This window comes from Eptatretus burgeri, chromosome 5 (assembly GCF_056783735.1).
Source record: "Eptatretus burgeri isolate ZD-2024b chromosome 5, Ebu_testis_v1, whole genome shotgun sequence".
Lineage (NCBI taxonomy): Eukaryota > Metazoa > Chordata > Myxini > Myxiniformes > Myxinidae > Eptatretus > Eptatretus burgeri.
The window spans coordinates 19,252,709-19,280,208 of NC_140965.1; the positions used below are offsets into that span (position 1 = coordinate 19,252,709).

Sequence of the window (27,500 nt, forward strand, 5' to 3'; positions counted from 1 at the left end):
CCCTAGTACGTTTTACCTACGTATCCCTGAGTGCGACATTCATGGTATTCATGTCCCCAAAATAAATAACCTGAGGGCTGAGTAACTAACTAAACAAAACCCACTCACACAGACGACTTAAATAAAATTGCCGGCGCTAAGACAGACAAGCCGGGGGCGCACTCATATGTACAGTACATCTTAACCTTAACTAAACCATGGCCCAGGATCAATGGCCCAGGATCAGTTTGCAGGGAGCCAGGCTGCTCACATGCAGTCTCTGGCTCAAACAATGCAGGTGACAGGGAACGTGGCCGGCTGCTCACACGCAGTCCAAGGCCTTCCCTTTTGAACTGAACACAGTGAACCACAACGGTGCATGGGCTGCACAAACGCAGTCTCCGTGCCAGCTCAAGTGGCACATGCAATGAGCACAACGGATGGATGGATGGACGCATGGATGAATGGATGGACGCAAACACGGTGCACGGGCCGCCACTGCAGGCCCGTGTTGTAGCTGCCAACAGTGCAGTTCTTGCAGCCTGCAAACTGTTGCCTTGATCCTGGCACACATGGAAATGAACAGGGGGGGGGGGGGCAAAGCAAAATTGAACTGGCCTGGTGAACAGGGGCAGTGCGCATGGCATGGCAAAGGCAGCAGGCAAACACAGCCTGCAGAACAAGGCCGCTGCAGGCAAACACAGCCGCCAGACGATCTGGCCGGCACAGGCCTTGCAGAAAACACCAGCAGACGACCCGGCCGGCACAGGCCTTGCAGCACAGCAGCTGCAGACGATCCAGCCGGTACAGGCCTTGCAGCAAAACAGCTGCCGATGAAGTGGGCCGGCCTTTGCCTCGCAGTGGAGGTTGGTGGAGGGAGTGCGGTGGTGCTGGCCACTCAGAAGGCGGGCTCGGACCTACCCTACGGTCTCCCTCCGAACCTATCGCCTTTGCCTGTCACTGTCCATACCCACCCCCTTAATTTGTCAAACCCAATTTAGCCCCAACTTATTTTTTGGTTGTTTTTATTTTTACTTCCCCACTATAATTCGTCCCCTAACCCCCTTTATCGTCCTTGTTCGGCTAACCTATCCTGTCACCTGGCCTACTCCCAAACCCTACGTTCCCTTCCCGGAGGGGAACAAGGGAGAGCTAGCGTCTTGTGTCGAGGCCCAATCTAAGCCTCAGGATGGCCTCCCCAGAGTTCAGCGATCTATAACACAAAGTGGGTCCAGCGGCCCACAACGAGAGCGAGGGGATGGATGGTGCGGAGGGGTACACTTCCTAATCTACCCTATCCATTTACGATTAAACTACCCCAGGGCTTTCAACAAGCGCCTCTCGCTTAAACTATTGGTTCTAACAACCCAGATTCCCGTCGCCTGTGTTGGTGTCCTCACAATTTCGGGCCTCGCCCCCCAATTTTCTTTCCGTGCCTTCACACGGTCTCATGGCTGGGACACGTGGCTCCCTTGGCAGGCACGACCCTCTACTGAAACTCCAGCTATGGCACCCCCGGGCACTACACTGCCTCCGAGCCTACCAGCTCCCTAAACACCAGGGAGTGCCCTCCATGGCGACTCCCCTGAAACGCACACGTGGCAGGCTGGCTTCCCGGGCCCCTTTCCGAGGGTCACCCGTGCCCACAACACTGCCCACGCGGCTAATGGCGCCCCGGACCCCCGCACCAAGCAGACGCACCCGTGCCCACGACGCTATCCCGGCCCCCCAAGGGCCCTTGGCCTACTACGGCCGACTAGCCTGGTGCCCGGGGTACCCACTCAGCGATACTCACCTTTCGCAGCCACGCTCCCAGCCCGTCAACAGGGCTCCTGCACCCCTCCAAATGGGAATCGAGCCTACACTCCCACCAACAGCAAAACGACTTCCATTTTTCAATTTAACTAACCCAGCTAACTCGCTTTACACTGACTCCGGGGTCCCTTGGGCGGGAGTCACTCCTCCCCCCAATCACTCATCGCACCATGCATTCCACATTCGCTCCACTCACACAGACCGGCTGGCCTCACTCACTCACCAAGCACATGCTTCCACTTCACTCACCAACTCTTCAACACTCACACCGCTGAACTCTGCCATCCTGCTAACTACTTCCCCTAACTAACTCGTGCTCCCACGTCATCCCTTACACTACAGCACGTTCCATTTAACACTACGTAGCTAAGCTACATCCCCTCTACACATCCACAAGTCTGTCCATGTCTCCAAAGTAATCCCATACTCCATTTTCCCAACCTAAAGCTCACTAAATCCCTCTACCTAATCCATTCCACGGGCCCCATGAGGACTTACCCTGCCCCATGGAGCCGGTCTATCTAAGCTAACCCTTCCCCCTAACTAGTTTCATCCTGTGCCCAGGTAAGGGGGTCTTCCACCCCTTGCCCGGGAAATCCTGTCCACCCGAAAGCGAGGCTTGCTGTTTTTTTTTGTTTTTTTTCATCGCGCAGCACCAGCGCGTTAACTCACAACCTGCGCACAAGCGCGGCAATTCACAGCCGCGCACCTTTGGCGTGACGTCATGGCAGCTGTTCGCGTCCCTCGTCTCTCTTGGACGGTACCATCCGGCAGGGATTCACCCTCCTGCCGGATTCCAACCACACACGCAGCCATGACGTCACTCGGCGCATAAAAAAAAACACAAGCCTCACGTCTCGAGGGGTTCCCCACGCGAACACATGTGCTCTGCCCGTTGGAGCTTAACACTCACGCCCGCGTGGAGAACCCGTCTGGTCCAAATCCGAAATCCTGCCTAAACTTTGTCCGTCGCGGGATCGGCAACATTCACCGCGCTCTTTTCCGGACCGGGCTTCACTCCCGCAAGCGAGCACGTGGGGGCCTCGTGCGTTGCACAGCACGGACCTCGCGCTCGCTGCTGGGTGAACCCGGCACGGTCCCCGAAACAGCTACAGCCTCCACCCGGCTTTTGTCCCTCTGTCGCCGTCGTCATTCAACCCACGCACACCTGCGTGTCACGACGCTCAAACACCATTCCATTCCATTCACATTCACAGCGGGAGACGCGGCTGCATGCTCCCGCATGCCCACCGTCAACTCCCTCACATACCGCTCTCTCACACACACGGTCTCCCTTGCACTCGGCCGTTCACTCACGCATGCCATTTCCCTGGCACACGCGGTGACACTCGCCCGCGGTGTCTCACTTACACACGGCGTGCTGGGGAGCACGCCCTTCGGCACACTTGCCACCACACCACTCACACATGGGGTCGCTTCCACACACGGGGTGTCACTCATACCCGGGGTCTCATCTACACACGGGGTCTTTGTCACCCACCCGGTCGCTCTCACACATGCCCTTGCACCCGCGCTATGCGTGCGTGACAGCACGCATTTCGCCACACTCTTGAACACACATCTCGACACCACACACACCGGGACAACCACACTGGGGATTCGTGTCCCCACAAGGGTCTCCGGGGTCTCTGTACCCCCCAAGCTCTCCATGCACCTGTCCACAGCACCCGTCCCCTTAACCTCGCAAAGCACGACCGAACCCACCTGGTCGTGACTCGCCTCAAGGGGGCATACTCCCTCCCCTCGTTCCTGGAGGAGGATATCCAACTGCTCGCACTGGGTCTCCACCCAGTCCGCCAGCTCACCCCCATTATCCTCCACTACCTCCGTGTGTGTGCGTCTCTAACCCCGTCTTCATCGTGTAGTCTTCCCTTTCTCGTTCCCATCTCCCGTGTCTCTGCCAACTCGGTCACCTTTTCACCCTTTACCTCCCTTGTCTCAACTATTATTTCTTTCCTTCTTTCCGTCGTCACCTCGTGTTTCGTCTCACACGTTTCGGTCTCCCCATTTATTTTTTCCCTCTCGGTCACCGTCACGACCCTCGCCCAACACGTCTCCCGACTTAATTTGTCCTTACCCGCCTCCACCGCGGGCCTGATAGCCTTTGCACCCCCTCCCAGCTCGTTCGCTCCCACACGTGGCGTCGCCATTTTGAGCTCCCCGGTTATTGCCTTCATGCCCGCCTGCAGGCTTCGGCCCATGTTCTGCGTCTCACCCCGCAGTTCTTTCATTTCTTCCTTCATGTTTGTTTCCATTTCGTTCATTTGCTTGTTCATGCCTTTTATTTCGTTTTTCATTTCATTTGTGTTTGTATCCATTTTTGTTTTTATTTCGTTCATTTGTTGCGTATTCGCTGTTATTGCCTGCAGAATCCTGTCGAGTGCACTCGGTTCGACTAGGATTGGGGGGTTTTGGCGGAGAGGGGGAGGGAGGTGTCATACACCGCGGAGGTGTCAATTCGCACGTGGGGGCCGTTCGTCCGCCACCCCAGCCACTGCGCCCATTTCGAAGTCTGGGTTCAGTTGGGGGAGTTCGTGTTCCTGCACAACCAACATTTCCTGCTCGGGGTTTTCATCCTGGACCATGGATTCTACACATTCTAAATCCATTTCTAATACCCCCGGCTCCCGCGAGCCTTGAGACGCCATCTTATTTCTTGTAAAGGGTTAATTTAAATCGCTCATAATTTGGAGGGAATCAGGGGTCGCTCCTCTCACCCCTGGACCGATTCCCCGTGAATTTAGCTGGAGACAGGAGAGCCCGTTTTCCCGTTGTCCGACACCAGTGCCGCGAGGAGGGGGATGGGTTTGTGTCCCACGACCTGACACCAGTGTCGTGAATTCGCGCCCGCCGGCGTGCGAGCGGCCACGTAACTCGAATCGCGGAACGTCGCCTACCGGACGGACAATTCTGTCGTGACCCTCTCGGACTAACGCCGGGATCCAGTCACGGGTGGGCCTTTCGGCCTCACCACGATCGTGCCAATCGGCCCCCCGCGTGGGATAGGGTTGTTCGCCAAATTCGACCTACCTAAGTACCCACACGGAGGGTAGACCGGGCGATCGCACCTCGCCGCAGGTCGACTCCAGACACGGGCCACTTAAGCGACCCGTTCCATACTATTGGGATAACCGAGCGGTGTTATCGTCGACCTCGACGGTTCCGATTAATTATCGGGCGTATTAAGCCCACTTCCAACCCTTTACTGGAAGTAAGATGGAGATTCAATTAAAGAAAAGACGAAGCGAAACAGGAAAAACAGTTCAACATGAGGCACATTTATTCCGCGGCACACGGAAAGCACACAAAAACAATTACAACAATTATGCACCAAAAGCAGATGTTACAAAAGAAACACAACAATGCAGATTTACTACCGACTACGGGAGCACACGGCAACACTTACACAGTTTTACTTTACAGACTGCGCCGACGACACATTTACTCAAAAGCAAAAGAAAAGGGCCACCCTCAAAGACAAGGGGGCAGACGGGGCCTGTGGGCCGCGAGACCGGGTGGAGCCTACCCGTGTCTTGTGATGAGCCGCAAATGTGGCGGCGGTGCCCCGACTCCGCGCTCCTTCGCGAGTTTCGTTGGCACTGCTTGGAGTGGGGTGGGAACGGGGCCCCCTTTTCGCACTATCTCAGCGCGGGGGGGAAAAAGGGGGGAATTGTTGATGCTCTGGAGAAAGAGGATAGCTGGCTTGCTTGGGTCCCACGACGAGCGACTCCACTGCGACCTCGACCGCGCTCCCAGCTTCCCCTCTCTGCAGCTCCCCGACAGACTCCGAACCCCGACAGAGTCCAACCTCCGACAGACTGACTCTCCTCCAGACCCGACTTGACTGCTGCTGCCACACTCTGCCACACTTCTCCAACTCGACTTGACTCTTCTCCAACTCCCTTGACCGAAAAACTCCCCGAATTCGCCCCACGCTCGGCGCTTTATAGTCGTGTAGGAGAACCCATATGCAAATTTCTGGATCAGAACGAGCTCGGGGGTGGAGCCACGCTCGCCAATTGGACGGACAAAAAGGGGCGTGAATCTCCCCTGATCCTCGAATTTGCATATATCGATTCTATTCCGACGCGCCTGGAGGCAGGGCCAAACTGCCCCGTGCTTGCTGATTGGACGGATCAGAAGTGGGCGTGTATCATTCCTGATCCGACTTCTCCTCGGAAAGGCCCTTTATTTGCACCCGCGGCTCGGCGTGCGTCCCGCACGAGGCCAGGACAGCCTGACGCTCGGTGCCCACAAGCGGCGCGGGAATGGCCGCAGAAGGAGAGGCGAAGGTGGTGGAGGGTCTAAAGTGGCGGTCCATGGCCACGGTGACGCTTGGAATGGCGGTGATGCGATGGTTGCGAGAGCGAGTTGTGACGGTAAAGGTCGTGGCTGTTGGCGTTGTTGTTGTTGTTGTGAAGCGGCGTTGCGGTTGGTGGTTGTTGTGTGAAAGCGGTTGTGGAGAAGGTGGATGTTGTGAAGGCGGTTCTGGAGAAGGTGGCTGTGGTTGTCGAGATGGGGTTGGTGGTGGTTGTGGTGGTAGTAATGGCGTTTGGTCCAAAATAAAGATAGTAAAAGAAAAACGGCTATCTAAAAGGGTCGCAGCCCGAATGAATGACATTTATTCCCTCTAAACAACGGGTTTGTGCTAACTACACATATACTTACAGAGATATCTCACCTACGGGACCTGGATGGTGGTTTGCGAATTTCGTCAACCACAACAATATATACATATACATACATATATATATATATATATATATATATATATATATATATATATATATATTGTTGTGGTTGACGAAATTCGCAAACCACCATTCAGGTCCCGTAGGTGAGATATCTCTGTAAGTATATGTGTAGTTAGGCCCAAACCCGTTGTTTAGAGGGAATAAATGTTATTCATTCGGGCTGCGACCCTTCTAGATAGCCGTTTTTCTTTTACTATCTTTATTTTGGACCAGCCGCCATTACTACCACCACAACCACCACCAACCACGTCTCAACAGCCATCACACAACAACCACCAACCACAACGCCGCTTCACAACAACAGCCACGACCCTTGCCGTCACATCTCGCTCTCGCAACCATCGCATCACCGCCATTCCCGCGCCGCTTGTGGGCGCCGATCCTGGACTCGTGCAGGACGCGCACCGAGCAGCGGGTGCAAAAACACCAACCTTTCCGAGAAATCGGATCAAAAACGATTCACGCCCACTTCTGTTCCGTCCTATCAGCGAGCGTGGGGCGATTTGGCCCCGCCTCCAGGTGCGTCGGAGTATAATCGCAATATGCAGATTCGCGGATCAAAAATCATTCACGCCCACTTTTCCTCTGTCCAATGGGGAGCCAGCCAGAGGTGAAGGGTCGAAGGTGAAGGAGCGAAGCCCCGGGGGCTATAAAGGGCCGCGTTCGCTCGCCGAAAAAGTAGTTGAGTTGGAAAGAGTTGAGAGTTTCTGAGAAGAGGAAAGCAGTTGGACGGAGTTGAGAAGAGTGGAGAGTTGGAGAGTCGTGGCGGCGGCGAAGGCAGTCGAGAGGGCGCTCGTGTCAGAGTCGGGGAGCTGCGGAGAGGGGAGGCCGGGAACGCGGTCGAGGTCGCGGTGGAGACGCTCGTCGCGGGACCCAAGCCAGCGAGATATCCTCATTCCCCCGAGCATCAACAACCCCCTCCTGTTTCCCCCCGCGCTGAGATAGTGTGAGAAGGGGGCCCCGTTCCCACCCCATTTCCAGGCAGTGCCAGCGAGGCCCGCGGAGTCGGGGCGCCACCGCCATTTTGCGGCTCATCACCAGACGGGTAGGCTCGACACGGTCTCGGCCCCAGGCCCGTCTGCCCCCCCTCATCGTTGAGGGTGGTCCCTTTTTCTTTTGCTTTGAGTATATGTGTTGTCGGCGCCGTCTGTGAAGTAAAACTGTGTAAGTGTTGCCGTGTGCTCGCGTAGTCGGTAGTCGATCTGCATTGTGTTTCTTTTGTTGCAATTGCTTTTGGTGCGTAATTGTTGTTTCTTCTTTTGTTACATTCGCTTTTGGTGCATAATTGTGGTAATTGTATATGTGTGCTTTCCGTTTGCCGCGGAATAAATGTGCTTTATGTTGAACTGTTTCTCCCGTTTCGCTTCGTCTTTTCTCTAATTGAATCTCCATCTTACTTCACGGAAAGGGTTGGTCGTGGGCTAAATACGCCCGATTATTAATCGGAACCGTCGAGGTTGACGATAACACCGCTCGGTTATCCCGATAGTACGGAACGGGTCGCTTAAAGTGGCCCGTGTCCGAAGTCGACCTGCGGCGAGGTGCGATCGCCCGGTCTACCCTCCGTGTGGGTACTTAGGTCGGTCGAATTTGGCGAACAACCCTATCCCACGCGGGGGGGCGATTGGCACGATCGTGGTGAGGCCGAAAGGCCCACCCATGACTAGTTCCCAGCGTTAGTCCGAGAGGGTCACGACGGGATTGTCCGTCCGGTGGGCGACGTGCCGCGATTCGAGTTACGTGGCCGTTCGCACGCCGGCGGGCGCGAATCTGCAACAATATATACATACACGAGGTGTGTTCAAAAAGTATCCAACCTCAATTTTTCGTGCGTAAACAAATGAAGCTCGGGAGGCGTGGTTTGGTGCACGTATGTAAGTGATCCTAATCCATATGCGTGAATATTTTCCCGCCTGCAGAAGCTGTCAGTCGCCGACAGACCGCCGATGAGTGAGGAAGTGTAAGTGAGCGCCGTTGGATTTTCGTTTTTGACAAAATGACAGAAAAACTTGAACAACGCTACTGCATCATAATTTTGTGCAAAGCTTGGCGATTCCCAAGTGGAAACGATCGGCAAGATTCAACAGGCCTTCGGGAACAAAGCAATGGGCACCACACAGATAAAAGAGTGGTACAACCGCTTCAAAGATGGTCGCACATCAGTGGAAAGTGAAGCACGTTCTGGTAGGCCCTCAACATCCCGAAATGAGATCGTCATTGACCAAGTGAGGACCCTGCTGATGCAGGATAGTCGAATCACGATCAGAGAACTTGCAGACGAGGCGGACGTCAGCATTGGATCCGGTCATTCCATTCTGACTAATGATTTGGGCTTAAGGAGAATTTCGTGCCAAAGCTGCTAACGATCGAGCAGAAGCAACTCCGTTTGGAGATCGCACAGGACATGCTGGAGACTGTGAACAGCGATCCCAACTTCTTCAACACAGTGATCACTGGCGATGAGACCACAGTAATCCGTCATTTTGTCAAAAACGAAAATCCGATGGCGCTCACTTACACTTCCTCACTCATCGGCGGTCTGTCGGCGACTGACAGCTTCTGCAGGCGGGAAAATATTCACGCATACGGATTAGGATCGCCTACATACGTGCACCAAACCACGCCTCCCTAGCTTCATTTGTTTACGCACGAAAAATTAAGGTTGGATACTTTTTGAACACACCTCATATATATCTATACTGAAATGCAAAATAAACTTACCACTTGTTTGAAATGTAATAAAATTGTAACAGTTCAAAATAAAACAAACCAACAATTGCTAATTGAAACATTGGCATTTTATTGATGACATGTCAAGTTTTTGACCAAGATACACCACCTCATAAGTTTGTTCTTCAGTACAGAACAGCACAGGGTGCAATGTCAGTCCCCTTTCAATAGCGTGTGTGGCCACCATTGTTTTGGATACAGGCAGTGCATCATCAGCGCATACTGTCTACCAGTCTTTGGATGGATTGCTGCTGGATTCTGTCCCAATCAGTCCTCAATGTCTGAAGCCATCTGACTTCGGACCATCTGCCTGTCCTGCCTTGCAGTGGTGACTCTTGGCCTCCCTGATCGAGGTCTGTCATCTGCAGAGTTGTGGAGGGTGTCTCTGTCAACCAGGGCCGATATCGTCTGGTGTGAACAGCCAAGGCGACGCGCCACCTCACGGTAGCTCAATCCGCTTTGCAGTATGCCCAAGGCACACTGCCGTTGATCCCTTAACAATCGTGGCATGTTGATTGAAATGCCCATTTTGCACTGGCCTTTTTAAAGCCAATATCAAGGACATCACGTGCAGCTCATTAAAATCATCCCGTACCCCTTGGCTAATCACTGACAGTCAAAACGGCTGTTCAACAGCTGTGCTATGAAGTGACCATTGAAGGTTCAAGTGACCACCCGTGACCGTTTTGTCTGACAGTGAGGACACTATTGTCCACAAATAAGTTCACACATTTACTACACGCAGTGTTATTGTTGATATTTGCAGGTTTAAAAGGTGGTAAGTTTCTTTTGCGTTTCAGTATATATATATATATATATATATATATATATATATATATATATATATATATATATATATATATATATATATATATATATATATATATACATATATATATATATATACATATATATATACATATATATACATATATATATACATACATATATACATACATATATATACACACATATATATACATATATATATACATACATATATATACACACATATATATACATATATATATATACATACATATATATACATACATATATATATACATACATATATATATATACATATATATATATACATACATATATATACATATATATATATATATATATATATATATATATATATATACATATATATATATATATATATATACATATATACATATACATATATATATATATATATATATATATATATATATATATATATATATATATATATTTCTGCATACATATCTACATATATATTGTTACGAATTCGGGCCCACCGGCGTGTGTTCGACCACCTTTTTCTAATAGCAACCGCGTCGCCCACCGGATGGAAAATTCAGTCGTGACCTTCCGGAACAACGCCGGAACCCTGTCACGGGTGGGTTCTTAATCCCACCACGGCCTCGCCAATTTTCTACCCGCGCAAAATAGGGTCAATCGCCGAATATCAATCTACCTAAGTACTCGCGCGGGTAGCCTACCGGGAGACCGTACCTCGACGCACGTCGGCTTGGACACGAACCGCTCAAGCGGTCCGTTCCGTTCTTCAGTGATAACCGAGCGGGTATTATCGCTCAACCTCGCCGGATCCGATTCTATTTAACGGGTATTTAAAACCCAACTAATATTCTGCAATACGAGATGGCGTTTCAATCAGGGAAAGCAGACACGACGAACGGGTTTAACACTTAAATCAGCACATTTATTACTAAACACGTATACAGGCAAAGCAATGAAAACACGTATGCAGTAAAACAATCATGCATGGGACGGGGACAAAGACACGGGCAAGGTGAAAGCACTACGACCGTCTCTCAGCAATTATCATTTACAAGCACTTACACAGTTCTACTTATAGATGGCGCCACCAACATTCATTCAAAAGAAAAGACTACCCTCAAAGACAAGGGAGTCAGACAGGGTCTGTAGACCTTTATACCGTGGAGCCTTGGTGACCGAACGGGCCCCACGAGACAGTTGCAGCTTACCTGCACCCTCGTGGTGCCTTGATGGGCGAGTCGCGACGTCTGTCCCCACGGCAGCTAGGATAGCCGCGGCTGACTCGGGCCTTCCACGGGGCCAGCTCTCTCTCTCTCTGGCGCTCTTCACTCGGACACGCAGGTCTGCGCAACAGAGCTGGCAGAGCAGCACCTCCAGTCCGCGTCCCTGGTGGCACGCCCGGACTCCCCACCGACTGCGAGCTCCGACGAACGGGTCGTTCCACGGATCGCTTCTCCACAGACAGGCCACCACGAGCCAAAGATCCCGACCAAGAAGACCACCAGAAGAAAACACCAACACACTCTACTTGGCGTCCCGCGCGCCCTTATATTCCTCCTGCCTTCTTGCTTCGCCCTCCTTCGAGGTCCTCTGGGAAGCTTCGAGAAAGGGGGCGTTCCCCATTCCCAACCCTCTCGCCCCCCCCTCGCGGCACGTGGGGGGGGGCGCGAGGGAATCGTTACATGGCCCAAGACTAGGGAGATTCATTCCCCCAAAATGAGGCCCCTCCTTCACATGACCTTTGACCTCTGGCTGGAATCGCACTTCCCCCACACCAAAGCGCAGGAAAAGCAGGCGGGAAAATCCGTGCGCCATCGGAGTTCCTTCTTGTTTTTCCCTGGCGTTATCGAAATCCTTTGTTCCTTTCGCTTTGTAGAGACGGTTTTTATGAGCGGAGCGGGTTGCGATTTGGTGTGTGGAGAAGGGGGATCGGCAGTTGGTGTAGCGGGGAAGGTGGTTAGGTGATTGGCGTAATTGTAGTTGGCGTGGTGGTTGAGGTGATGAGGATGGCGTGGTTTGTTGAGGAGCGCGTGGTGGTGGTGGTGGTGGTGGAAGGACCGTGGGTCTGAAGCGGTTGTTTGAGAGCGATGTTGGTGGTGGTCGAGGCGATCGTGGTTGTTGTGATGGTGGCGTGGTTGGTGTTGTGGTTAAGGTGGTTGTTGTGTGGTTGGTCCAAAATAACGATAGCAAAAGAAAAACACTATCTCAAAGATCACAGCCCTGTGATACGAATAATTCCCATTAAACAATGGTGGGGAAATCTAACTGAACACAGACTTATCGATCTAACTGAACTAAGGACCTTTATGGTGTTCTGCGAATTTCCACAGCCGTAACAAAAAAAAATATATATATATATATATATATATATATATATATATATATATATATATATATATATATATATATATATATATATATTTATTTTGGCACGCCCCTTTCTTTGTTCCACCATCAGATTTTTGTTACTGCATGAAATGAAACAAGATTTGGCACATATACTAATGATATTATTGTCTTCCTTAAGAGGCCCCTCAAAATTCGTTTTGATGCATTCTCACAAACTCCAACAGATTCCATTCAAATTCAGTACGATTATGGCTTTTGGTCCAACTTAGGTCATTGGCTATAAATTTTTTCCATAACACATCCGATATTCGAAAAAAATCGATAAATCGATATCCCTTATGGGATTTTCCATTCAAATCCACTCAAGTTTAAGGCCAACGGGGGACGCAAATTTCCACTTTGCCCCGGGCGCTGTTTCCCTCCACTACGCCAAGCTGTTAGGGTTAGGGTTTGGGTTAGTGTTAGGGTTAGCTACCCTAACACTAACCCTAACCCAAACAGCTAACCCTAACCGCTAACCCCTAACCGCTATTCAGGAAATTTGCAAGAAAGCCCGGGCAACACCGGGCTTTATTGCTAGCCCGAGCAACGCCGGGCATTACTACTAGTATATATATATATATATATATATACATATATATTCCATTCCTCCTCACATCCCTTATCTTTGAAGTATGTCATGATTTTGTCCCTCAACTGGATTATTGTGCGTTTTCCTCTCTCCTGCCGTTTGTTTTGTTCTATCCCTTCAGCAGCAGGATGCTGGGAGTTTTAAGTTCTCTGAGACACTTATTGAATGAATGGGATAATAGACTCCTCAAACTTGTTACCTGTGAAGGGGAGCTTTTGAACAGTAAAGATCAGTATTGATTACTTAAATTGCCATCTTGGTCTGCATCATTGCATTGGCATTTCACCAAAGGTGCTCGACCATACAGCAGCCAGGAAAAAAGGTCACAGAATGAGGCCGAATCACAAATGGCCTTACAGTTACTGGGTTGTGTTGCGATTATCCCGGGATGCTCAAAGGGACAAAGGACGATCTCACAAAATCCGTTCCAGTTCCATAAGAGTAATAATAACCACCATTGTTGGTGATTCGCTTGTCGTTGGCTAAAAGAACTACAAGCATCATCATTGATGTATAATTATAGCACACTGCCAGCAATAACATCCAGATGCACCACAACGAGCTGCCATTGTCACAGACTATTGTAAGTATGCTTCAGATTGACGCCATAATGGAACCTCAAATTGGCCATCCTGTTTCCAGTCTATATCCATGTTAAAATACAGCTGTCAGCAGAAGCAACCTCATTGAAATACAACTAATGTTCCATTGCTTCTCTGCAAACACCAGATTTGGAAATGAAGAGTTGAATAAAAAGATGATGCATTGAGTGTGGTTGGTTTTTGACAACACACTTCTGAAAGGGTTCGATATTTCATGTGATAATGAAAAGTTTAATAGAGAGGACACAAATTCACAACATGGAATGCTAAATCCTTTGTGGCTTTGGCCAACTATCTGATGATCCCTTGAGGAAGGATGTCCTTCCTCTTAAAGGATCCAAACCAGCCACCACAAAGGCCCATTAAAGCAATCGTGCACTGTGACTGTGCAGCTCTCTGGCCTCCTTCCTTCCCCATGATAAAGTTACGCTGTCGTAGTGCGTTGGCCCAGTGTTCAAAGGGTGGCAGAGAGCCATTTTAGAAGAAGTATTGTCTTAGCTGCATGGTGAGAGATCTCTCTTGGAACACAGGCTGAATGCTGGAAAGATTGTCAACATATCTGGAAGAATTAGGACTTATCTTATCTCCAGTCTGCAGTCAAATTTATAACACGAAATAACGACGTATTGAAGAGAAAAACTTTCACAGTTACATAATGCAAGTTATTCCTTACAGGAAAACATTCGTGAGCATGGGATTTCTTCCAAGTTCCAAGTGGCCAAACAGTTAAATTTCTCCATCTTCGTATGATTGAGCATGATCAAGTTAAATGGGAAATTTAAGAACTTTCCATGGCTCAACAACTACGGGTCAGAACAATGAATGTGATCCGAAAGATTCAGTGTAAATAATTTATAAAACAGCACACAAAGGCAATTCAAAACAGAAAATAAAAAATGACTTATTTATGAACTTGTAATGAGGGTGAAAATAAATTGAATCGTACTTTTGGTCCAGCAGTGCCTGGGAGCCCATTCTTGCCATTGCGACCTGGAGCACCCTGCGCGATATGGAGACAGAGACACAGAGACAGACAGACACAGACAGAAAGAGAAAGAGAGAGACAGACAGACAGACAGAAAAAGAGAGAAAGAGAGAAAGAGAGAAAGAGAGAGAGACAGAGAGAGAGAGAGAGAGAGAGAGAGAGAGAGAGAGAGAGAGAGAGAGAGAGAGAGAGAGAGAGAGAGAGAGAGAGAGAGAGAGAGGAAAAGAGAGAGAGAGGAAAAGAGAGAGAGAGAGAGAGAGAGACAGAGAGAGAGAGACAGAGGAAAAGAGAGAGAGAGAGACAGAGAGAGAGAGAGAGACAGAGAGAGAGAGACAGAGAGAGACAGACAGAGAGAGAGAGACAGAGAGAGAGACAGAGAGAGAGACAGAGAGAGAGACAGAGAGAGACAGAGAGATAGACAGAGAGATAGACAGAGAGAGAGAGACAGAGAGAGAGAGACAGAGAGAGAGAGACAGAGAGAGAGACAGAGAGAGAGAGGAAAAGAGAGAGAGAGAGACAGAGAGAGAGAGAGAGAGAGAGACAGAGAGAGAGAGAGACAGAGAGAGACAGAGAGAGAGGGACAGAGACAGAGAGACAGAGAGAGAGAGAGACAGAGAGAGAGAGAGACAGAGACAAAGAGAGAGAGAGAGAGACAGACAGACAGAAAGAGAGAGACAGTGAGAGAGAGAGAGATAGAGAGTGAGAGAGAGAGAGAGAGAGACAGACAGACAGAAAGAGAGAGACAGACAGACAGAAAGAGAGAGACAGACAGACAGACAGAAAGAGAGAGACAGACAGACAGAAAGAGAGAGACAGACAGACAGAAAGAGAGAGACAGACAGACAGAAAGACAGAAAGAGAAAGAGAGAAAATTGAAAGTTGTGTTGGTAGTGGTGATGATAACGTGGATATAAATAAATGAATAAACAATCTAAATTTGTATGTTGGTTATAAAGAAGAAAAAGTGTTTCTAAATAAACAAGAAGGGCACTCCGGAGAGCACGTACCTCCACGACATTATGCCTGATTCACGATCGGGCCCAATACATTTTTGAAATATTATGCTATACAGTACGAAATCGTTTTTGGCCCTATCTCTCAATGGTGAAGAATGACTTTTATATTAAATAATTCTCATATCCAGATCTGGATTCGGATCTTCAGCAAAATCGAATGAATTCGTCCTTGCGACACCCCCAACCTGTCCACCAAGTTTCATCTGAATCCGTCAACAACTTTTCGAGATATCGTGATATATATTGTTTTTGGCCCTTTCTCTCAATGGTGAGGAATCACTTAAAAATTTATAGTCGTCTGATCTGGATCCGGATTTTCCCCAAAATGTAATCGGTTCCTCCTTGTCACAAACCCAACCTGTCCACAAAATTTCATCTGGTCTGTCCACAACTTTTTGAGATATCCTGAACACAAACAAACAATCAAATGGATGGAAAGGGGTGAAAAGATAACTTCCTTCACCTTCGGTGGTGGAGGTAATAATGGTTCCCGATTCTTCAACTTTTTTTTGAACCAAATTTCGTAAATAAAATCGTGTATCCCATGACTTTTGGACCCACCTGCAAAATAATTTGACGTGACTAATGCCCAGATATTATTGCATCCATGCGCCAAATATCAAAGAAGTGCGTCCAGTCATTCTCCAGTAGAGGCTGCAGATGGACGCACAGGCGGACAGACGGACGGACGCACAGGTGGACAGACAGACACCACCAAAAATACAAACCATCCCCAGCCATGCTGAAGCCCAGTTGGAGGCAAAAAAAAAAAAGAAGTTGAAAACAATCATCAATATGCGATTGTTTTTCACACTTCTTCCTAAACCTCACTATGAATGGAGTAAAAACCTCGATGACCTCAAAATGGCTACCGCGCCATCACCGCTCCTTGAAATACGCTCAGTGAATGGGATAATGTTTGATACAACCATTGACGTGACATCTTAGTTGCAGCACCGATCGTGGGTTCCCAGGAAAATGGTAACTCCGGGCGCTTACCGTCGCTCCCCTTGGAGCAGGCACTCCCGGGGGGCCGTTAAGGCCACGGTTTCCCTGCACGCACAGGATACAACATGGATGCATGAGAACAATACAGATGGATTGAAGCATCTTCTGTTTGTGTCGTTACCCTGCGCACATGAACCGAAAAGCGGGATGAAGCAGTCGGTTCACTTCTATCCGTTGGTCCATCCACAGACATGACTTTTAGATCGAGAAACAACTTAATTTATATTGAATGTTATATAGGGTGTCTCAAAAAGATGTACACACATAAATATATACTGTAAATGGGATATGTATTCACAGGGTCATGGTGCAACCCAATTTTAATGTGCCCTTAATTAGTGTGGCATACCCCAAACAGATGGTGTTAGTTGCAAAGATGAGCTAAACGATACCCACGATGCAAAGTGTAAACAACATGGCAGAAGGGTGCTTGACATTTGAACAACACGAAGCGATTTTGAAGTGGTCTCGGAAATTGGAATTTGAATGTTATACAGAAACCTCCATCACGAAAAACAATTGCAAGAGTTCTTGATAAATTTGAGACACATCGTACTGTGCAAGACATGTGCAAGCAACAATCTGGCAGACCCCACTCATCTAAGGGTGGGAAAAAATTATGCTTTGGTGTTATAGCAAATCACACGATCACCACGAAAATCTGTAAGGCAATGTGCTCATGAGACTGGAGTCAGCAGGGAAAGTGTACCATCCTTGGGACCATACTCTGTACAGAGCATCGGTGCTGCCGAAGCAGTCTCCTGGGCGATTGGGCCCAATCCTGAATGGGTCACCACTCTGACACAGGATACTCAAATGGCTCAATCATCCCAGCAAGCTGGTACTCATTTTTCCAACCTCAGAAGGATGACAGGCTGAGTCAACCCCACCAGGTATTAATTCAACAGCAAAGCAAGATTTGAACTCAGAACCAGAGGATCCCAAGCCCACCACCCGAAGCCAACACATTTCAAGTGTACACCAGATTCTCAAATCAGCTAAGAATAAATCTTATGTGAAATGAAATGATTGAAGACGATCCGGATGGCAGAGCTGAGTTTTGTGAAAGCTTTCAAGGGAAGGTGGACAAGGATGCATGGTGTGTGGACATGATTGTTTGGTCAGATGAGACAACATTCAAGCTCAATGGTACGGTGGAACCGACATAATTGTGTGTATTGTTCTTCTGAAAATCTGAACATTCATGCAGAGAAGGTAGCTATCCCAGTAGATACGTTGGTGAATGTTTGTCATTCAGTTGTTCGCCATTATCACCAGTGCCAAGAAGCTGGCGGTGGTCAATTTGAACATCTGTGATAGTTCACCATGTACCAGAAACAATTGCTTCTGCACACACGAAATATTGGCCTTTTCTGAGGTAGTTTATTCTTTTTTTAAATGGTAAAAAGGGGGTTAGCTATCACCATAGATCAGACAAAATGTATAAGAGTAGCATGGTCCGTGTACGAGTAGTTAGCCATCTCGATGTACAAGTAGGGAAATGTCAGATTAAGAATTGTCTTGTGTGAATGTGCGCCATACAGGGGGTGGTGGGTGGTAATAATTAGGGATTATGGTTTGAGGAAATTGTGCGCATAACCTCTGTGTCAACCTCTAGCGGGGGAACAGGGAGACTTGCCAAAAGACAGGGGCGGACCTCTGAATGCCTTCTCAGGGGGTGGAGCATTGCTCAGGGAGAGGAAAGGGGGGAGCCGAATTGGGCAGTTGGAGATGAGGGAGGAGAAGGCTGAAGTCTGAGGAGAACGTGACAGTTGGTTTGGAGGAGAACGGAGAATGCGGCTGGGAGTTTTTGGTGTGTGTGAGGAAGAGGAGAGTTTTAAGGAGGTCATCCTGCCTGCCTGTCTTCGTCCTGTGCCTGTTCGTCCTGCCTGCCTCTGCTCATCGCCCAGAGCCTGTTTGTGATCCTGCACATCACCTCATTGTCCCTCATCATTGTCTGCTCGCCTCATTATTTTCCTCGTCCCTAATCGCCTGCTCACCCCTGCTGCCACCAAAACTAAGCTCCCCAGTTTTTGTCTCCTTCCGGTCAGTGACAGAGTCGGGTGTGTGGCGCCACAGCTTATATTCTCATTGGACATAATTATTTATCAATTTCGTGTTCCCATTTCTTCCCCACCACGACCCGCCGTCGTATCCCTCTGCGATTGATTCATCCCTGAGTTATTGTTTATGGGTACGGGAAATAAAGCGGTTGGTTTTATTGGGCCCACGCATTGTCCACCATGATTTGGAACATCTCAGGAGTTGAGCCACTCGGGGCATCGCGGGACTTTAACCGCCCGCCACGATGAGCTTATTGTTCGTTGAATCGTCGACGCTAAAACATTTAAATTGAGTTATATCGTAGAACATTGTAGAACATAAATCACCTTGCTACCATTTCCAAAAACTACCAGTTTTGCAGTACATGTATTCCCCGCCTCCCCCCTCCTCTCTACGAACATTCGAATAGCAAAGGCTTGCTACAACGAATGGTTTTGTTTCAGGCAATTCGTCGCTTAACGAAGGTCTTCATTCATGACAACAAAGGAGCCGTCCCCACAACACAGTGCCTGGTGATTGCGCAACGTCACTGACGCGGCAATACAGAAACGTTTTCCTGCCAATTAACTTTTCAATGGGGTGATTAACTTTTTAGAAGGCTTGCAAATAATTAAACTTCCAGTTAACCATCTCCGCCACCACCTTCCACCAATTTCTCATTCGTAAATTTGAACTCAAGATTGTTTTGGTACGCAAGTGTTATACCTAAATTAATTTTATTTTTTGCCGTCTTTATTATTAGTTAAATAATAACATTATAATATCACTTGCGACTAAAACCATCGCTACACCAAGCATATGGCTTCACCACTAGACCAAAAAATTTGGGTTAGGAAACGAATTGTAATTTTCCCAAAATAAATAATGGAAAATGAGCTCCCGCCTTACGAAGGTTCGCTATACGAAGGGGTATAAAGATACGTGAACCCTTCATCAAGCAGGTGATACCTGTCATTGGACATGTTGAATAAAGTGGTGTATAAGACCGCTTCAATGGTGGATTTTTTATACGACCTGTAAAATCATTATTTTATTTCGTTTGATTGATATACCTGAACACTGCATGGGGTAAGGTATTCTATGAACTCTGTTGATGTTGATTGTGTGGTCGCTCGACTACTGAAATACCCTTATTCTCAGTTTTTCCATCTGTCTGTATGTATGTTTGTTTGTATGTAATGGACAGCTCTGGAGGCCAGAGGAGTCAACCGATTTTGATGAAACTTGACAGGTAGGTTCATAACAGGATCTAGTTGTATGCTTTTGAGCACCGTTGCTATGGACACCACCGTTGCCTAGCAACGGCACTTTGAAATTTTTGAAAAATCCTAAAAAAATTCTTTTTCGAAAATCAAAAATCGCCTTCCAGGCTTTTATGCATACTACAATCAACCTCTTTGTCAAAAAATTTCAGCCCGATCCGTCAAAAACTATGACTTGTATGCAATTATGTAGCGACCACCCATGTCGCCTACCGGCTAGCATTTTTGTTGTTGTTGTTTTGTAGTCCTAATCGTCTCACTATTTTTGCAGAACACAAGACTTAAGCTAAGCTAAGCCGAGTTGAGCTGGAGCAGTACTTCTGGTCGGTTTCAAATTCAATATAGCAATTACCGATTTGCAGTTACAAATGATCTCCAATGTAAGGTACAAATGTTAGACAAAATGGTAGAAGCTGCAAACGCAGTTTTCTTTATTTTTCACGGTTAATAATCGTATTATCAACTATCAGTGCTACCTTCTCGTCCAAGGAACACGTGAATAAGGTCCCCGCCCAACCAGATCAAATCCGATCGATTTTGGACTAGTCTTTCACGACTGGGAAAAAGTTCATCCAAACCTGATGTTCATCCAGAAGCTATTTGAGCGGAATGTGTAAGTTGTTCAATGTTGGTAGATGGAACAACCAGCTGAACATTCATCTGGGGGACAGCACATTTTGTGATCCACCACAATGCCTGTGAAGAACCAAATTAACAAGTTACAGCCTGGTCAAGAATCAAATCCAGCCAAGACAGCTCAAAGGTAAGTGAGTGCACCATCCTGTGGGACAACGAGGCTGTATCTAAAGCGTGCACATAATTTATGGAGATCAGAACAAAATTAAATGTGGAAAACCAATTTACTCTTGTTCACTTAGTGAGACGGACAGACGGAGAGTGTCTTTACATGCATACATCAATAACATGTCATCTATTACTAAAAGGAGAAGTGTCTGTCTGTCGTCTATCACGATTTATTTTTTTATGAAAATGGTGTTGTTGCAAAGCTAATAATAGATTTACTATGGAGAAAAATTACGTCCGTTTAATCAAAAAGATGTCCGTATTTGAAAAGCCCTTGTTTCCAGGATTGAGGATGAAGTGGGAACGGGATCATAATGCAGCGGTTCCAATGGTAACACTTATTCTACAACAGCAGGAACCCTTCAGAAGGACATAAAAGAAGCACATAAACAACGACAACTGCAACTGCAACTAACAGGGATGCCTTTTCATTGTGGTTGAAACCCCAACCAGAACTCAATCTTCCCCACTCTTCTCCGCTGCCTGGATTTGTCAGGGCAGTGTGTCCGTCTCTGTCTCTGTTTCTGTTTCTCTCCTGGCCCTGACTTCACGAATATGGGGGTACACCATCTTAGTTGTGGGGGATCTCTGGGTGCTCCTGGGAGATTGATCGGCTTTCTCCGTCTCACGGGCCTGTTCGAGGGAACTGTCCGGGGCAATACAACAATGAAAACAACAATAACAATGACAACATGTTATAAAAGGTCCTTTTTCATGTGTTTTACTTCATTTTACATCCTCATTGAAATTCAAAGCCTGGCGTTGGATTACGTTAAGGTGGCTGGCTTAAGATATTAGGGTCTTGAGTTTGAGCCCCTATCGGCATTGAATTAACACCAGGTGGGGATGACTCAGCCTGTCATCTTTTTGAGGTTGGTGAAATGAGTACCATTGCACTGGTAATAGAGGGCCCTGCATAGAGATAGACATGCTATATTTTTGTGAAGTATAACATGCTGTCTTTCGATTAAACCCCCACCTCACACCTTGCTCAGCTTGTTACCAGGGAAACCAAGGCTTTCGAGATCATTGGAATTGCCCGCACTGAAGCTGGGTCTATGGGTCTATGCCTTCACAATCACATACAGGTCGGTGTTCTCTCTGTATTATACCACCTCCTTTCTGATCTTGCACCCTCTGCTCTTTCCATGCTTTGTCCCCCCAAGGTTTCTGCAGGGCGCACACGGTCCACCATCAACCCCTTTCTGGTGAACCACTGCTCACCACTCATTTGTTCCTCAGTTTTCCTACCTGTAGAATCAACTTCCACATCCTCTTCAATCTCATTCTTTCCTCCAGGTTTTCAAGACAGCTGTTCACCACCACCACCACCTCAGATCATCCTCAATCCTAAACCATGATCTTTTCTACCCTCGTTAACCCCACCCAAATCCCTCCTCCTTCCAATTTTCCCTCCTTTGAGGTTCCTTCTGTATCCATTTTGTCCAACCCATGCACACGCGTTTTGCATCCTGTTTTTATTCTTTTATATCCTGATCCGTTCACTGCCACAAGCCTCGACAATGTATATAACAAAATAAAAAAGCAATGGGCAGGCATGCCTAGTCAATGGTCATGTCTGAAAATGAAATTTTTTCCAGGCCTCAATGACCTTAGAATTGAAAATGAACTTTATATCAATTATGTAATCAACAGCATAAATCCCATCTCGCACAGGAGGATACTCATTCAAACTGCTCCACCGAGCTGGATTGACAGGATAAAGCTCATACCTGGCTTATATGATAACGCTCAAACATACAATTATCTGGATCTGCAGGTTCATCTGCGATGAGGTACTTGTGCAAAGGATCATCTCTTGCCGTAAAAAAAAAAATCCATCATTTCTCAACACAATGCAAAACTTAATCCAAAGGTTGATGTTGTGAATAACAAAGGTAACGTCAAATCTTGGTGACATTTGAAACAGTGACAAAACAATGACATGACAAACTTATTAGTCAGCTCTCCACCAAACTTTGCAACTGTTTAACCAGCAAATGAAATTAACCAAGTCATCAGTTTATACTCAGTTTATCATGCAAACTGCTCAATCAAATGGTAGCCGTTAGATGATAACCCCACCCCGATACGAATCAAAAACAATATGAAAAAGCATAACGTTACATGAACAACAAAGAAGGTGCTGAGAAATTCTCAGTGAGAATCCCTCAAAGCATCCCTACTTCCATTCGGTAACTGCTTGCTGTTTTAAACCATTGACACCACAATTTAGAACTTACAATAAGCTGCCTCAAAAAATTCTACATGGTGAAGTCGATTCTCCTGGCCTCTTGTGCCTACTTCATCGTATTACAGATGGCAAGCAGTGTATCTTGTCTGAAGGAAAGTATCAAACTTTGCAGGGGTTCCTTGAATGCGGGAATTGGAAACAGTGACCCCAGCATCAGCTGGTGTGTGTTCCCATGTGCAAAGGACAGAATTAGTAAGGCATAAGGAAACTGCAAATTACCAACATGCCTTGCTTCCTTGTGGGCCATGCAGCCCTGGCTTCCCTTGTACTCCTGGGACTCCCTGCAGAGGGGTGATGATGGATGTGGGAGGACATACACGTCATTATATAATGAGAAAAGGGTTCACGGTCAAGAATAAAAACGATTCCGTTATTTAGTGCTGAAAAGAAAAGGAACAACTCTCAAAAACCAAAATGAAGGGACAAACCTCTTCTTCAACTCGCAGAAAATCGCTTAACAAAGCTATCATTGTATTATAACCATGTTATTATCATCTGACAATGGACTCTACCAAATAAACAATGTTAATACATGTGTGGCTGAGTTTCAGTGACATCAAAAACAAATGCAATCTGGGGTAGAAACCTCATTTCCAAATAGCAAATGACAGTTGGCTTTTCTGGCAGGACAGGTTGATTGATTATAGTATTTCAAAGATAAATTATACCATGAATAATTTGGTTATCTTGTAAAAAAACGCATTTGTTATTGGTGGATATTTTGCCCCATTTCATGGCTCTTTTTAATTCAGGAAAAGCACAATAAAAAAAAAAATGGAGGTGCTTTGAAGTGGGAAGATTTAAACAATCAATCGGATTCATCTTTCTTCTGCATTAGCTGGAGTCTTTGATCTAAAAAGTTATAGATGTTTTACGGTTCCACCATCCTCCTGTGGTCAATTACTAGAACGTCTGAAAAGAAGAGTCTGATTGAAGTGAAAAACGACATACAACTGATGTCGTTACCTCTGCCACTGAAGGTGGGCAGAGGTTACGTTTTCACCCGTCTTGTCTGTCTGTGAGCATGATATCTCAAAAAGTTGTGGATGGATTTTGGACGAAACTTTGTGGACAGGTTGGGGTGTGTGACGAGGATGAATTGATTCGATTTTGGTGAAGGTCCGAATCTGGATCCGGATCTGAGAAGTAAAAACAATTCTGCAAGTGATTCTTCACCATTGAGAGATGGGGCTAAAAACTATATATAGCACGATGTTACAAAAAGTTGGAGACGAGTTATGACAAAACATGGTGGATAACTTGGTTAGGTGACAAGAACAAGCCGATTCGAATTTGGTTCTGTTCTGGATCCAGATCCGGCCTATCAGTGGGATAACAAAACGTAAACTGTTCAGCTTGCAGCCGGGGGTATGTGCTCTACTGAGTGCCGGTCCAGTTATATAGATCTGATTTCAACTTTACGTTTAACAAGGACTTGGTTATATCTGGAGAGTAAAAGAAGTCTATAAAACCTGTTCATCAAAAAATGTAACTTTGATGATTAAATGCATGATTTGATGAGAGCAAAGTAACTTTTCATAGAAATTGACTTTCAGTGCCATCAAAGGAAAGTAATCATTACTAAAAGGATACAAATGTGTGTGTATATATATATATATCTCTCTATTATAATACCAAGCTTGCACACTAAAAACTCGGCTCGCCGTCACACGATCCCTATGAAATTGCTGTGGCACTTAGCGGACATGCCGACAATGTTTGGGAAGTCTTAGCGTTCCATAGTACCACTTGCATTTTGCACAATGCGTATTTTTGTCATTCCCCGTGTATGGTCTGTCGTCTGCTACCAGCTATGTTGTACTGCTATCCCGTGCATGTGCACGGGTATCGCAAGTATATATACGTTATAAAATACAGGATAAATATGTTCCTGCTTCAAAACTGTTCCTATACTAACGTCTCATTAATTAATTAGTTTCACTCACTAATTGGTTACCCCCTTCAGATTGTACACTGATATGCGCAAGTACAGAATTTAATGTAAATTAGAGCAAACAGCTTTAATTTTAACACAAATTGAATGCATAACAGTCGGATTTTTTATGACGAGTGCTTATGGAGTTTTTGTTTATCCATGGAATCCATCATTGCTGCAGATATAGTTTTCCTTTTTTTTCAACATCACTGACAGTTTGAATTCTGTCATACACACTCAACTCTGGACATGCTGATGCTTCTCTCGCAGCCATGATCAGATGTCCTAAATCTCAAACAAGAGGTTAAGACTGTGTCCCTGGACTAGGATCAACACCCTCTGCCATCTTGCTCTTCTTGCTAAGCTTACTCTGCTGCCTGTGGCATGTAGTGCCCTCTTTAAGCCTGGCTTTCTGATTTCCAACTATTGCACAGTCAATGTGCTGCTACCAATGGAATCTATCTGTCTGTCTCTCTCTCTATCTCTAACTCTCTATCTCTCATTGGAGGCTGGAGTGGCCCAAAAGCAGTGTATTGGGCCCACTCTTGTTCCTAATCTACAAAATGACCTCTCCAATGCTCTGGAAAACCTCTCTTCCTTTTATGAGATGTTTACACATCTTATAATACAGTACTCCATCCCACCAACAGGCAAACAGCGGATGCTTCACTGCTGATCTGAAATTGATTCACCGTTGATCTAACAAATATAACATGTCTTTCATTCCTGACAAATCTTGCACTGACACTGCCACTCTCAAAGGATCATCAAATGAACTGAAATAATTTCATGGTCAGCCATTTTAAGAGATAAAGTCTCTTGAATATATGAATCTCACAATCAGCCACAACCTCTCCTGGGCTGATCATATATGCCACGCTGGCCACCAAAATCAACTGCAAATTGCACATCCTCCATCGCAAGTCATTCCTTGAAATATCCGAACTGCTCACAGCCTGCAAGGCCTTTGCGTATAGCTCAATTCAGTTCTGCTCTCCCACACAGGTGGGCAAACCAGCAATACGTCCATCACACCTGTATTCTGTGGAATCTAAAGCTCTCAACATTCGAAACACAAAACCTGTGGCTCTCACATCACAGACAGGTTGGTGGCCCCTCTGTTTTTCCTCTTTTTTTTGTTTCTCACCACCTCTCCTCTGCCCTCTAATCTCTCCAACCACCCACAGCTCCTCCAGTATGTACATGTTCATTCAGTGACCTCCTCCTAATTGAACTCCCACAAACAAGGATTAATGCACAACTCTCTTCTGTTTGTGGAACCACTTTCCAGAGGCAGTGTGAATGCACTCTTCCCTCCAGGCCTTCAATCAGGTGTTGCAACGACATCTCCTGTCCACACTCATCCCTACAAATAATTTTTCTACCCTCATTAATCCTGCCGAAACCCTCATAAACCCTCTTACCTGCAGGTTACTGTGTTTGCTCACCTCCTCTCTGCTCTTTTCCTGTTTGCTCATTCCCTTGCTTGCTTTGTCCAACTGTTGCCCAAATGCTCCATCGTCAGTACATTGCCATTGACCCTCTCTCACTTCATTTTTCCATGAGCCTACACTTTGTATCACAATAAAATGTATTAAAAAGCCAAGGATTTATACATCATTTTAAGAACCGATGTTATTACCACTTGCCTGTAAAGATAACATTGAGAAAGGGTACAGAAAAGGGTCAAATACTGGAAAGTCTTGGGTGGCCACGACAGTTCAGCATACTGAGCTGCAAGTTTTTTTTACAATGAAACTTAATGAAGTATATTTCCTCCTTGAAGTAAACCAAATGTGGAACAAACAAATTTTCTGGTTAAAAGACACAGGACCTCAACAGAAAACATAAAAACCCAAACATGAAAGCATCACTGGCGTTAGCCTGACAGCTGTCTTTCAAGAAAAGATCAGCATGTGGTTAATTTGTCAATCTCTCCCTTTATAATTATCGTAGTGCCATTTGTTCAACTCTATCAAAATAAACTCACAGGAGCAATGTTACAAAAAATGGACTTCACAATCGTTCTTTGAGTGACACACACCTTGAAACCAGGAGGTCCCTCATGTCCTGGATTGCCAGGATGTCCTCGTTCACCCTGTGGCAAGAAGAATCAATTGATACAGGAATGATTAAATCGATATGTGAAATAAAGTGCTAAATCCAATCATCCAATCAAGAGGTGACAACACTGACAGTATCAAATGCAAGTGAGAAAGTATTTGCAACTTTGCATGCAGGTTTCTCAACCTCTGACAAAAAGGAGATGTGTGTTTGTGTGTGTGTGTGTGTGTGTGTGTGTGTGTGTGTGTGTGTGTGTGTGTGTGCGTGTGCGTGTGCGTGTGCGTGTGCGTGTGCGTGTGCGTGTGCGTGTGCGTGTGTGTGTATATGTGTGTGTGTTATCCCCATATCCACAAATGCGGAGCATAGGTTTTCCCCAGGTGGAACGGAGCAGTCTCGGGTCTTGTGAGTGCATATATACAGTGTGTGTATATGTA

General features: G+C 46.6%; 1 protein-coding gene across 1 annotated transcript in view; it reads right to left on the reverse strand.

Moving 5' to 3' along the window:
• LOC147025964 (uncharacterized) overlaps positions 1 to 27,500 on the reverse strand; it is a 197,432-nt gene that overhangs the window by 99,286 nt on the left and 70,646 nt on the right. The window contains exons 8-11 of the mRNA XM_085883562.1: positions 27,047 to 27,100; positions 23,294 to 23,347; positions 16,674 to 16,727; positions 14,620 to 14,673 (exon numbers count right to left, since the gene is read on the reverse strand). Coding sequence (XP_085739688.1) covers positions 14,620 to 14,673; positions 16,674 to 16,727; positions 23,294 to 23,347; positions 27,047 to 27,100 — 216 coding nt within the window. The remainder of the gene's footprint in view (positions 1 to 14,619; positions 14,674 to 16,673; positions 16,728 to 23,293; positions 23,348 to 27,046; positions 27,101 to 27,500) is intronic.